The 12,890-nt window shown below is 53.8% G+C and overlaps 2 protein-coding genes across 2 annotated transcripts; both read left to right on the forward strand.

The window, feature by feature from the left end:
- Nucleotides 1–5,445: 5,445 nt before the first annotated feature.
- CABS01_01579 (uncharacterized protein) lies at nucleotides 5,446–5,739 on the forward strand (the record flags this gene model as incomplete). The annotated part of the gene is made up of 1 exon (XM_060534959.1): nucleotides 5,446–5,739. One exon carries the CDS (start codon nucleotides 5,446–5,448, stop codon nucleotides 5,737–5,739), a length of 294 nt encoding a protein of 97 aa, XP_060398148.1.
- Nucleotides 5,740–7,961: 2,222 nt separating this feature from the next.
- Nucleotides 7,962–10,089, forward strand: CABS01_01580 (bacterial transferase hexapeptide; the record flags this gene model as incomplete). Its single annotated transcript, XM_060534960.1, has 3 exons — nucleotides 7,962–8,712; nucleotides 8,774–9,966; nucleotides 10,024–10,089. 3 exons carry the CDS (start codon nucleotides 7,962–7,964, stop codon nucleotides 10,087–10,089), a joined length of 2,010 nt encoding a protein of 669 aa, XP_060398149.1.
- Nucleotides 10,090–12,890: the final 2,801 nt, after the last annotated feature.

Genomic DNA, 12,890 nt, shown 5'->3' on the forward strand with positions numbered 1-12,890 from the left:
CTTGATCCTGCGCCTTTCATCCCCGCTCGTCCAAAATCGCCCCTGCCTACTTCGTCGGAGGAGACCAAGATATGCCGCATTTGCCATGACACTCGACGCGTCGGCCATGTCATTTCATTACGGATCTGGCGAGACGGCCTCCTAACACATATAGCAGTTCGGCTGGCGGCCCAGAGGTTCTGCGCTGTTTGCTACCGTTGCCTTCCTTCCGTGCTCCACATCGCGGTGGTCATTCCGCATTTGTCTGATCTTTCGATGCGACAGTGGACACTGTCACACAGATGAACAACGGTCAACCAGACAGAGTCGCGGAGTGGGAACCCCCATACGGCAAATACATTGCACCATTGTGCTGATGCTCTCAAACGCCTTCCATTTCGCTCCTCGTGCTTCTCGCTCCGGCTGGCCCCACGAGACGACATTCCCACAATTTCTGGTTAGGCTTTCTTCATTACCGAGCGACCAGGCAAAGGACTCACAAGCTCCACCAAGGCCAAGTTCATACGCATACAGCTATGATATTATCATTTGCAGACTTGACTTCGAGACAGTATTGTGATTCGTCGCATCGATAGACGCAAGCAACACAAGCCACGGCTTTTCTAGAGGAACTTGGCGTATACTTCGAGGAGAACATCCGCTGCCAAATACATGAGTCGGGCGATATCTCCAGGCGCCTGGTCAAAGCTGCAACGACTAAGCAAAAACATAACGTCGTTTGCAAAGTCAAGTTGAGAAGCCAGTCAGCTGCAGGCCGTTCGCATTTCTGACTTAATTTTCTCCTGAATCTGATGGCCAAAGATCATAATGCCTTACCTTTGGTATGCGCAATAGACGGTGAAGGAGGTGTGCGCTTGTGCGCCTGTGTGTGACAAGATGTCAGCACTTGTGCAGCGAAATCGTGATAGCCGCATGAGTCTCCGACCAATGCAGCGCACATCACATTACCTCTGATCTAAGCAGGATGTGGAGGAATTCATCACCCTCGAGTCAAACTCTGCGCGGCATCGCGAAGAGCCCATGACATCTCACCTTGAGCAACAATATCTCATGGAACGAAACCGACGGGCCAGCGTAGTCCCGGTTGCTAATATTGGACTGCCGAAGATTGGGCAAGTTGCGCCGTCGAGAAAGTCTCGTCTGTCTCGTCACAGCGCATGTGTCGAATCGAACCGCCCTGTTACTCAACTCTCCTCCTCCCGCACATCAGGGCTTCTCGTTGGCTGCATATCGACTTGTCGCGAACCAATCAGACCAGTGATGCCGCTTAGCTGCCATCACGGTAGGTGTGGGTGGGTCGCGGCGGTAAAGATACCCGGGCGAGGAGCGGAGGGCGACGCTGGTGCGGGTGGGAGGGTCGATTCGGACGCCTCCGCGCTTTTTCCTCTTTTCTTTTCGCACACCCGCCCTGCGACAAGCGCTACGCACGATGTAAAGGAAGGGGTGCAACAACTTGCGATACCCTTTGGTCTGGAGACACTTTGACCGCCGTCAGAGCCGACGACATAATGCCTTCTCTTCCAACGCCTTGCCCTCACATACGCAACAAAGAGACGAGACGAGACGAGCGGATCGGTTCCGGGCAAAGCTGGGGTAAATAGCCCAACAACGCAGACTGAAAGTCAAGTTGCCCTCTCAGTCCCACCCAGGATTGCACGGCTAAAAATAATCCACCTTGGGCTGTATCCTGGTCCATCTACATCGGAAGATTAACGTTTTTGTTTCACCCCTGCCCCGTCAGAGGGACGAGAGCAGACACCACCAATCCACCACCAGACTTGAATGTGAAGGGAACCTGGGAAAAAAAGATGGGACAGTCACTACGGTCACTCTCTCTGAGTGCTATCGCCGAACTCACTTCACCTGGGCTCTGTGCCGCACATCCAGACCGTTCCCATCCATCTCTCTCAAGTCTCGACAGGAACACCCACCACTCAGCCTAGGTATCTGATCCCTGAGACAAACGCCCAAAATCAACACCCCGATTAACGAGCAAAGAGATTGGCAGCCGCGATCTGTATTTCGTAGGTAGCTGTTTCCGGAACAAGACTGGCGCATGCGCTGCCGCGACCGGACAATTGCGCGGCCAGATTGTTGCGACAAACGCATGGAGAGTTACTAGTGATTGCAACCCTACAGGGTCGCTACATACCGGGAGACACCCGCGCACAGAGAATGCCACCTAGAGATGAGCGGTGCAGACTGTGCTGTTGCGTACGGATACCTCACAAGTCGAAGTCTCCCGCGACTGGCTGTCACGCTGAGGAACGGAGCCAAGGGCCGAGACACGGCTCAGCGCGGACGCGGAAATGGGACTATCCCCTCACTAATCTCACGCCAACTCGATACCAAAACCTGCTAGACGGTTGGCTTGGTGCACTGCCGCGTTTGCTAGCCCAGTTGGCGGCTGCAGATTGCAATCGAACGGGATGACAATACGAGCCACAGCCAGCTAAGCCTGGTTGTTGACGACGATACCCGACGTTGGCGTCACACTTGAGGGTCTAGCTACGACGCTGAGCGTGCTTTTTAGACGCGGCGAAGGGAAGTGGGCTCGCAGAGAAGGGGAAGAGAAGAGAAGATGTCACTGATCGCGTCAAACTGCATGACACGGGGACCCTATCCTGACAGCTCCATTGGTTGCTACATAATGATGATCAACCGCATCCGCCGGCAATGCTCGCTCTCACCTCACCACTACTACCTTGCGCCGGGGGGTACGAGGCAATTTCGCTGATAGCTCAGTCTGGTTGGCGGATGTTCACAGTATTTTCCCGTTGAGAGTGAACCTCCGTCCAATCTGAGCACCTATCGTCAGAAGGGTCATTGTTGCACACGGTAATGAAGGTCCTCAACACTCCGAAACAGCCGCTGTACCACCGCTCCATCCCGAGTCAAAACCAACTATGGCCACTATGACGAGGATGAGACCCCGTTTGACATGGACTACCGCGTGGCCATGTGCTATTTATGAAGACGTGAGCGGATGAAGGGACCAAAGGTTCGACCAGGATTGCTTCTGCACCGAGGGGCGGTCGTCCTGCGTCTTATAGCAATGGCCGGGGTGCTTGGTCCGGACCTGGTGGACCAAGCGACACCTAGGCCTCGGGGTTTCCTTTCTTCACCTTCCTGAACGTATCAAAGCCGTTTCCTGCCAGAGTTAAGAAACGTGGGAGACCCTGGCGTCAGTTCTCTGCGGCACGGCACACCTGATAATTCGACCCCGGCCAAACAGCGGTCAAAAGGGTTACAACGAGGGTCAAGCTTCGTGAGAGCGACAAGTGGAAACCAGTGTAACGCTACAGGCGGGCAGCGTCTCCGGATGCGCGAGGAGCCTTCTTGGTGAACCGCGAGAGTGTCTGACTGTCTGGAACGCTTTGCTCAGGCAACGACAGTCGGTCAAGTTGTACAAATCTTGGGATGGTGGAGTCGAGGCGGCATGCTGACGATATGACCGGGACAGTGACGGACGGCGAGCATGTCAAGGTTGACAGGGCTAGCGGATGCAGGCTGGCCGCTGGCGAAATCATGGGCCCGGGTCGTCGCCATGCTGGAAGTGAGTCCTTGCGTCTTTGGCGAAAGCAGCCGGCGGCTCTTGTCATGGGCGGTCGCTTGTTTCCTGCCCCCAAACCCTGGAGACACTGGAAATGACGACGGCTCACGGCCGCGGCAGAGCGGGGGCCAAAAACACACCTTGCCATGCGCCGGTAGCCTTCAAAAGGGGGGGGAGGGTAGCAGGATGGCAGATCCCTCCATCAACCTCCCCCATCACGTGGCAGAGGTTAAGAGACGTATTATCAAGCACACATGTGTGCGTACGTGCACACTACCTCAGTTTCCTATATCACTACGGTGCAGTACGTGTACAGATACAGGACACTGCCATTATGCATCACTTGGCCCAATATCGCATCGCGGGGAGGTGGGCGATACGGCCGGTGAGGCCCGCGAGATGATGGTGTGTGCCAACCCTTGTAGCCTGGAGACCAATCACCGCGACACGGAAAATAGTTGGTGGGCATAGTCAAATTGTCTCTCACTCATGACATCGAGCCTACGGGTGATGAGAGACAAAGGTTGCAAAGAGAAAGGAGATATTTGCCATTCCACGGCTTGGAAGGGCAACGGTCTTGGACTCACGGGGGAGCTCGATTTGGGGATGGAGGCAAGGCGAGCAGGAACGGCGATGGGCACAAGCACGGCGGGCATATCCCAGCCCAGGCCCGGCTAGCCCAGGTCGACCTACCGTCAAGCACAGTTCAGTTGAGTTGTGATACGTACTCCGTACAGCTGGAGCGACCAGACGCGGGTTGCAGAGGTCATGGCTCACGCCCTCTCCCCAAGTCTCCAATGGCCTGTCGACACGCCCCCTCCTTTCTGCATACCATCCCCCCCCTTGTTCATGCCTCGCCAGGGGACCCAGCTGGTGGCCGTGGAAGCGACGACAAACGCAAGTGGCTACTGGCAGCAGTATCGCGCGAGTACTTTGTGGCGGTCGAGTACCCGTGGGAAGCGCCATGCCGCGACCCAATGCTGCTCGTGTTTCCCGGGTTTAGCGACGAAGGACTGGGGTGTCTGGGAGGAATGGATCCGTATGTATGACCCAGGAAGGGGAGGAGAAGATGAAGAGAGGCGATACGGATGCCTCTTGCATGTTCAGACCAACACTTGCACACACACACACAGAGAGAGGAAGGGCGAGCGAGAGGAGGGGGCTCTATGTGTGGATGCAGCACTCAAGGTGGGATTTCGCGGGAGAAGGGAACCGGGATCAAGAAGAAAGTGAGTGAGGCCACACTCTGGGTACTTTTTGGAGAGATTTTGTAGTGTCTTTCTCTTGATCCGTACAGGATACAAAAGTAACGAGGCACCCGCCGAGACCAGCGTCTCGTCCCTGTTACCCCGAGAGGTATTTCTCGTTCCCTTGCAATTGCGGTCGCATCCCAGCGTGGACGTTGAATACGGACGACGGACACACAGAGATCCTTCTTCTTAATTATTTGGCCATTGTAGTTGAGCTTTGGCGAGTGAGCGCGTAACATCGGGAGGGAAGAAGGATAAAAAGAAAAAGGCTGGCTGGTTCCCGCACTATCAAGGGTAGCCCTTGGCTCGCCTACACCTCAGACTTTCGACAGTGCCGGCTTGTCAACGACTGGTTCATACCTTACCTTGCCTTGCTTTCCTTGCCCACCACGACGGCTACGGGGACGAACTAAGGCTGCGGCTACAGATGCCAGACGCTTCTGCGGATACATTCTACAGTTCATCGGAGTAGGTGCACTACGAACGGAGTACGGATACGACAGAGACAGAGCGCGAGAGAGTGGAAGAGTAAAGGTACCTCGAAACGATTAGATACCAAGACACGACCACGACCACCCCGACCACCACTTTCACACTCGAGGTTCGCTACCGCTACCGCTACCACTTGCACTTCCACATGATATGAACATATTCCCTACCCTCTGCCCCCCCCCCTTCGTCACACTTACACTTTCTTGTCATCTCACTCTTTCGCCCATCCCACCCGTCAACATCCGACACCACCAAAACTATTTCCTCTTCACAGTCACGCAGCCTAACTCATCAGGCAGGGCAGATTCATTGCGCTCTACACGTTCACTCTCTACACCCCAGAGGCAAACGGTGCGCGGCAGGCAAGGTTCAAGCATCGATACAGACGGATATCCCTACCCGTCCAGCATTCTTGACTTGAACTGGCATTTATACCGGGTTTAGCAGAATACATTGCAATCCGAGTCGCGTTACAGCCACAAGTCACCTCACCTTACCTCAGTGGCTCGCGACGTGGGAAATTGTCTCCTCACTCTTCAGTGTTCCACCCCCCGAACAGGCGCAGCATAATCGCGCGTCAAAAAACGCTCAAGCGCCGCCATACAAAGCAGCCATCATCCCTCGACTCGGACAAACCCCTGAGACGGGGAGAAAGGAAAGAGACGGGCCTTGAACAATTGGACACAAGGGCAGCGGCAAGAAGCTGGACTAATACTCTATTCTCATCCTTTTGATTTTTTGTCTTTCTCTTTCTCAACTTTGGGGAAAGAGAAGACGAGAGAGAGAAAGAGAGGCGCACGGTACCTTTAAGGAGAACAACGCCGGCGCAGTTTCCCCTTTGGTTCTTTTGATACTCTCTACTTCCTCGCAGGCGACACACCGAATCGTAGGCGCGAATATTCATCTGCCTGCTTCCGTCTCATACGCACACTCACAACACACACATCTCACCACTGCCATCACCTCTCTCGGCACGGGCAACCATCCAACTACCACCGGTACGGCAAATTGCGAGCAAATTGCGGAGCTCATTGTCTACATTAGATCCCAATTTCGACCTTGAGCGTCCCCATCGTCATCGTCATTGTCATCCCTGGCCGGACGCAACCGCAATACGAACCCCGTCCGTCAAGCCGAGACCACGCATGCGCTGAACTGCTCCAAGGGCCGATTTCATCTGGAGCACCTATTTCTTCTCCAACGCAGACAGACCATCGCATCTGCGGATACTCCTAGCTCGTTTCCTCGTGTCGGATCCAAGGCTGTACCAATCCTGGGTTACCGCCAGCAAACATAGCCAGGTACTACACAGTACACACAACTTTCAAGTCGAGTTGTTGTCAAGGCAGCCAAAAACTCCAGACAAGATTCCAATAGGGATATTTCATGTGAGTGAATCTCTAACGTGTCTGCTGCCCAATGTTCGCTCCAACTCTTTTGCATCTGCGTTTCTTGTCTCCTTCATCTGCCGCCCAAAGACCAAACAAGGCAAGGGCAGAAACTCTCTTGACGGCGTCGAGCATCCGTACAGGCCGGGACGCTGGGTCGGGCTGTTCCCATCCAATTTCTCTCACACATATTCATACACCAAGGGCTGCACAGCCTCAGGTCTCAGCGGCATCTTTCTCACCAATTTCTGCCCTTGTTCCACCCCCGGAGCGGACAAGACACCGCTCTCGCTCTCTCGTCCTTGTCGCACGTTCCCAAGACAAGGTACCTTGCCTTTTTTTTTTTTTTTTTACTGACGCACGCGCGCACAGCCCAGCAAGCAATTATTTGTCCCACGCCCCTCCCCCCGCCGACGCCCACTAAAAAAGAAGGGAAGAAAAAAGTCCAAAGCTCAAGCTCCCGCGACCTCCGCGCGCCGCGTACCGAAGCACCACCGGCGGCAGAAAGCAGCAACAGCTCCAGCTGCTACCTTAGCTCCAGTTCCAGTCCCAGCACCACCTTGCCAGCTGCAGCTGCACCTGTACTTTGTACCAGCACTCTGTCCCGCCAGCAAAGAGTGTCATCATTGCGCTTGATTACCACCTCACTCTCTTTTTTTCCCTCTTGCGCAGATCTTTGAAAGGGACCAGGGGGTAACGCGAGGAAAGGAAAGAGGAAAAAAAAGAGAAGAAAACTTTACCCACCCCCACGACAAAGCAACGACTTGGATCTCAACCACGCCAGACAACAGGTCCCCATTTCTTACTCATCCACATCGACCTCTCACGGAAGATCATCTCCCAAGAGACTCTCCAAGTCCGGAAGATATCGAGGCGCCCTCCCTGTCTCAAAAAGCCGCTCGCTTGCTCGCCTCGGTCCTTCAGCCCAACGCTATCATAGCTGTTGCTGAGTCCTTCTACTTCTCCGTAGCTATTCCAGAGCAACATTCCGCTTAGCTTGGCTCGGCCCGAATCGCTGATTCTGGCTCTCATTGACGCGCGCGAACACCTGCGCACCCTTTTCGTCAACATCATCTCTGCCGAAGCTCCCCGCCGACTGACTATTCACTCACCACGCGACGATTATCCGTCAACTTACCTTGCCGCCGGTCGCTTGCTGCATCTGCGCAGCTATTCTACCACGGCACAAACATCGCTTGCTCGGCCCAACGCGCCTGCATAGCGACATAACGACTTTCACCACTCAACGTCCGAGTCGGTGAGGTGCCGTTTTAAATCATGTCAACATTTACTGCCCTCAATGGGGGCTCACCAAAAACGTCAGAACCACCCAACCCGCCCGCCGACGCGAGTAGAGCCCCGTCAGACGAGCGCACCAATGGACAACCCGCCCTTCCTGAGCCCAAATCGACAGCCGCCGTAGAGCCCTCCCCAAGCCAGAGGGAGCCCTGGGCCGGCCCCAGCCAGGACAGATCCCCGTATCAAACGGCAACTTACCCCGACGTTGATGGCTCTCATAAGAGAAAGCGATCAAACTCAGTAGAGCTGAGGCGAGAAGCTCCCGGGCGTCAGGAAAAGTCCCCGGAGGCCGCTTCTCAACCCCACCCACCAGAATCACGTGAACCCTATGGAACGCCCTCGCGCGATCATCGCCCGTACGCTGAACGCGAAGATTCAAGGGAACAGGGTGAGTCATGGTATTCACGGGAGGGAAGAGAAAGAGAGAGGGAGAGGGAGGAGAGGGGTTACTACGATCAACCTTCTGCAACGTCTACCCAAGGTCAATCCGAGGAGCAAATTGGGGAGGCCCTGAGACGCGCTAACCAGATGGATGCGAATGATTACGACAACACCAGCCCTGACGGTGATGATCGATCTATGGCCTATGGATCTTACACCCCTGGCGGATCCCGTGATATGCTTCAATCCGACAAGGCGAAGAGAAAGCGAAACTTCAGTAACCGAACCAAGACGGGCTGTCTTACATGCCGAAGGAGGAAGAAGAAGTGTGACGAGCAGAAGCCAGAATGTAGGAGATGCCCTGATCTTTGCCATTTCTTGTTTGAGTGATAACGCTGACCCTTTTCCAGGTAGCAACTGTCTTCGTGGAGGCTTTGTCTGTGCAGGATATCCTCCGCAGCGAAATACGGCTTGGCAAAAGCCGGACAGCAAGGCCGCCGCCATCCCCTTGGAGTCCAAAGACCCCAGCTACGTCCCACCTGGTGCTTACGGTATGCCACAGCAAGCTCCTTACGGCAGCCAGCCAGCCGTCGGACCAAGACGAGAGGCATTACCTCCCTACCGCGGCCAGCCCTTGCGGATAGATCCTCCTCAGGGCCGACCCCTACTGACTGACGACGACCGGCCGACAGCCTCGACGATTCCCAGTGCATCGGTTGCAAGCCCCGAGACCAAGCTATCCGCCATTCCCTACACTCCAGCGAACGCCTTCCCGACGCCAATTAGTGCCCAAGGGCCTCCCCATGCCCCCTTCTCGGAGAGAAAGGACTACCAGCGTGTGCCCCCGTTGCACGACATTAGCAGGACTGTGCCGGAGCCGGAGACGCCTCATCCTGGCAACACGCTGCCGCAAATCAACATTCTGCACCCCACGAGGTCGAACAGCCCCATCCCGCAGCCTCCAGCAACTAGCAATGCACAAGTCGCCGCGCAGCTAGCCTTATCGCACACCCAGTTTTCTTCCAGCCGGTCTAGGACGACGAACAAGGAGGATATGCTTGCCGGCAAGCTCTACTACCCATTTGATAAGGAGCTTGTCCTTGAGCGCGAACGGTGCAGCGCTGCATGTTGGCGATTCAACAACTCGACGAACCCCAACAACGGTGTCTCGCCAACCGAGCGAGGCCGCCTGTTCCGTGAGATTTTGCAGCCTCGCGACCCTATCCAAATCTCGCCAACAGTTGCATCGCCAGTGACCAACATTGGAAGAGTGGGCGAAGACGTTGTTGTGGAAGCGCCATTCACTTGCGACTACGGGTACAATATCTCTCTTGGGAAGAATGTCGTTGTTGGCCGAAGTTGCACCATCATCGACACCTGCGAGGTCAAGATTGGCGACAATTGCCACATTGGACCGAACGTGAGCATTTACGCGGCAACGCTACCCACCGACCCTAAGAAGCGCTTAGGTAGCAGGGGCCCTCAACTTGGCAAGCCTGTCACCATCGAAGAGGACTGCTTCATTGGTGGAGGCGTCATTATCCTGCCAGGCGTCAGGGTTGGGCGCGGAAGCACCGTTGGGGCCGGTGCGGTTGTCACCAAGGTATGTCGTCGACATGCGCTCCCTCATTATGAAACTCTAGTCTAACATATGCTGCAGGACGTCCCTCCCTTCACCATCGCTGTCGGCAACAACGCTAGAATTATCCGCGGCATTTCCTCCTAAGACAGCACTTGCTCTCTGTCTGCTTCCCTATCTCTTCCTCGCTGCTATGATACCCAGCTGCGTCTCATTGTACAAAAGCGTGTGTGTATGTGTTGTGATTTTTTTCTATCTTATTCCTTTTATTCCATATCATTTCTTATTATTGTTTCTACGATTTGGAGCCAAGCGCAAGGAGCAAGAGAGGGAACCACCAAAAAAGAGCCTGGCGTTTTCTAATACATTGGTTTCCTTGACACGAGGCTGGCTTGATGGGGAAACAGGCCCCATGGGCCTAGCTAAGCTAGTTGGAGAGAAAAGCACGAGGAGGCACCGGTTGCGTGGGGGTTTAGCTCTGGTAGCTCGAGACGGAGGCCGGATGGACGAGCTTACTTTACATTGACAGCAAAAGGCTGTCAGTGCACAAGAGGAGGCAAACAGTGTTGATGCGTTGTGTGTTGTGTGTATGTATCTTGATGCTGCCTAGGCAACGAGATGTCGGGCATGTCGTCCGGCATAAGATAGGTAGCTTTATTGCATGAGGCAAATGAAAGTTGTTGCCAGACATGACGTCGATGAATCTATTCAACTTGTGCTGTGCAATGTGAATAAGCCCCACTGGCGGATGGAGATCGAGATGCAAGTTCAACTACTGCCGTCTGTCTCGATCCTGCCGCTCCTCATAGACGCGGGCACATGCCGTGCCAAACTAGCCCTATGAGACAGTAGCGTGCAGCGTCAAAATGTTTCAAGCTTGTCAAGAAAATTTCGGCCTCTCCTTGGCCTCCTTGGCCAGCCTATACTCTCTGTACAGATGGGATGACGGGATCACGAAAGAAAAGAAAAAAAAACGGTGGAGAATTAGGGGTCATGGCGCGGTAGAAGACTGAGACTGGTCGGATATGAAGTAGTCCGATAGACCACAGACGCCAGCCAGCACGCGCCGTGTAAGTGATTATGGATAGAAGTAGGTACGTAGGTCAGGTATGCCGTTGCTCTTTTCCGCAGTGGCGTGTAGTATCGAAATGTTTCAAGATCCAGGGGTAGCAGCACGGCGTTTGGATCGTGCAGCAGGTCTGCAAGAGTAAAGAGCGGCCTTGCCGATACGAAGATGGGATGATGGGGGATCACGGAGCAGGCAGAGACCAGCTGCTCATTGTCTATAGGACTTTTGAGTTAGAGTAGGGTCATGGCGGTAAGATGAATACTTGGATAGGCGCTTCGATACGAATGCCATGTCGAGGGCAGAGTAGCACAGATGCCGGTGGGATTCATTTCAGCCTTAGCGGTTGTTTCTTCCTACGTGCCAGAGGGCGTTAGGTGTAGGTTGCGTTCAATATCTCGGGCCGTGCGTGTGAAGTCCGAGAGACGGCCGCCCCGATGTACGGCCCGCGGTCATGGTGAGGAATGCAGCGCTAGTGGCGCTAATGATATCCCATTCCAGTAATCGATGGGAAAAGAAGTACGAGAATGTGTGGGCACTGGAGTGATCCTCGGATCCGGATACGTGTGCTATTGTTGGATAATCTGTACGGGTATGTAAGTGTATGTAAAGTGGGATTTTGGGTGCACGTGAACGGCGGATTTACATATACGCCAGGCGTTCCTGCATTGTAAGAGGTGCCAGGCTAAACATAGTTGTTAACAGGAAGCTTGAATCTTGATGTTCATGTGTTCATTGGACGGCATAGGGCGTTTGACGGATGGCGGAAAACGAGGAGGGAAAGTGTTTGGACGTTTTCTTTGGAGAGGGGTGAGGAGGCGTGTAGGGAGGGGTTGAGAGGATGACAATATACCATAGTAGGTAAAAAGGGGGAGAGATACCACGATTGAGTTTTGAGAAAAAGGTCTGTGTCTCTTTGGGCACTGCTGTTCCTGTCAGTCAGAAACATTTGAACTTACTCTCTTTACCAAGCTCTTCCTTGGTCTCCTGTCTAGTTAGCATGTGCAAGGTGGGGGAGACGCACACACATACACACTACTAGAGAGTGAACGGACGAGAGCAAGCGGAGTGTTTTGATTCCATCATCGTAAGAGTCCGTTTGAGAGGAGGTTCGTGTAGATGTTTCGGCGTTTAGGAAAGAAAGTTGGGACGTTCCCGATAGAGAGACCAAAGAGGGGGAGAGGACAAGGGACAGGGTTGTGTCATATCGTGGTTCGTTCCAGTGGTTTAATTAATTTCGCTGTAAACTCGACTTAGAGATGCGAGATTTGCCTTGGCTCTGCATGTTCTCACGGTTTAATTGTTCATCGGTAAAGCTTCTCCGAACCGCTCGGACGTTTCTTCTTTCATGTAGTCTAGTGTAGTAAAGGAGGGTGTAAAGAGCAATGTCATAGAGAAGACGCTTACCGTTGCTTTCTGCCTTCTTTACAGAAAAGAAGTTAAAGAGAATGGACGTGCTCATCGAATGCAGTCGCTCGTGCCGAAAGGTAATCAATGACACATGGACGTCTATAAATGGTATACAAGCTCGATGCAGAAAAGCGGCGTTTCTGACAGCTGTAAAGCTGAGCTCTAAAAAGAACTTCGGTGTATCCTGGTATATTGTGGCATACGGCGGTGGTGATTTCTCTCGTTTTCTTGTTCGTGGTGTCGATGAGATGATGTTCAATGGAAGTTGAAGCTTATGGATGCCTACCATTGGTAAGGTACGTATTAGAGCCGGAGATATGATGTTTCCAAAAGGGGAAGGCGTAAAAGCCGGGGATTAACCCCGACTAACAAGCACCTTCCAAAGTTCCTCCTCCTCCCTTCCTATGCTTGTGATGACGATTGCTCTCCTTCCATTGCTCACTGACATTGGTCACGTTTCCGGGAAACTTGC

The sequence above is a fragment of the Colletotrichum abscissum genome (genome assembly GCF_030869225.1).
Source record: "Colletotrichum abscissum strain IMI 504890 chromosome Unknown Scaffold_3.1, whole genome shotgun sequence".
Classification (NCBI taxonomy): Eukaryota; Fungi; Ascomycota; class Sordariomycetes; order Glomerellales; family Glomerellaceae; genus Colletotrichum; species Colletotrichum abscissum.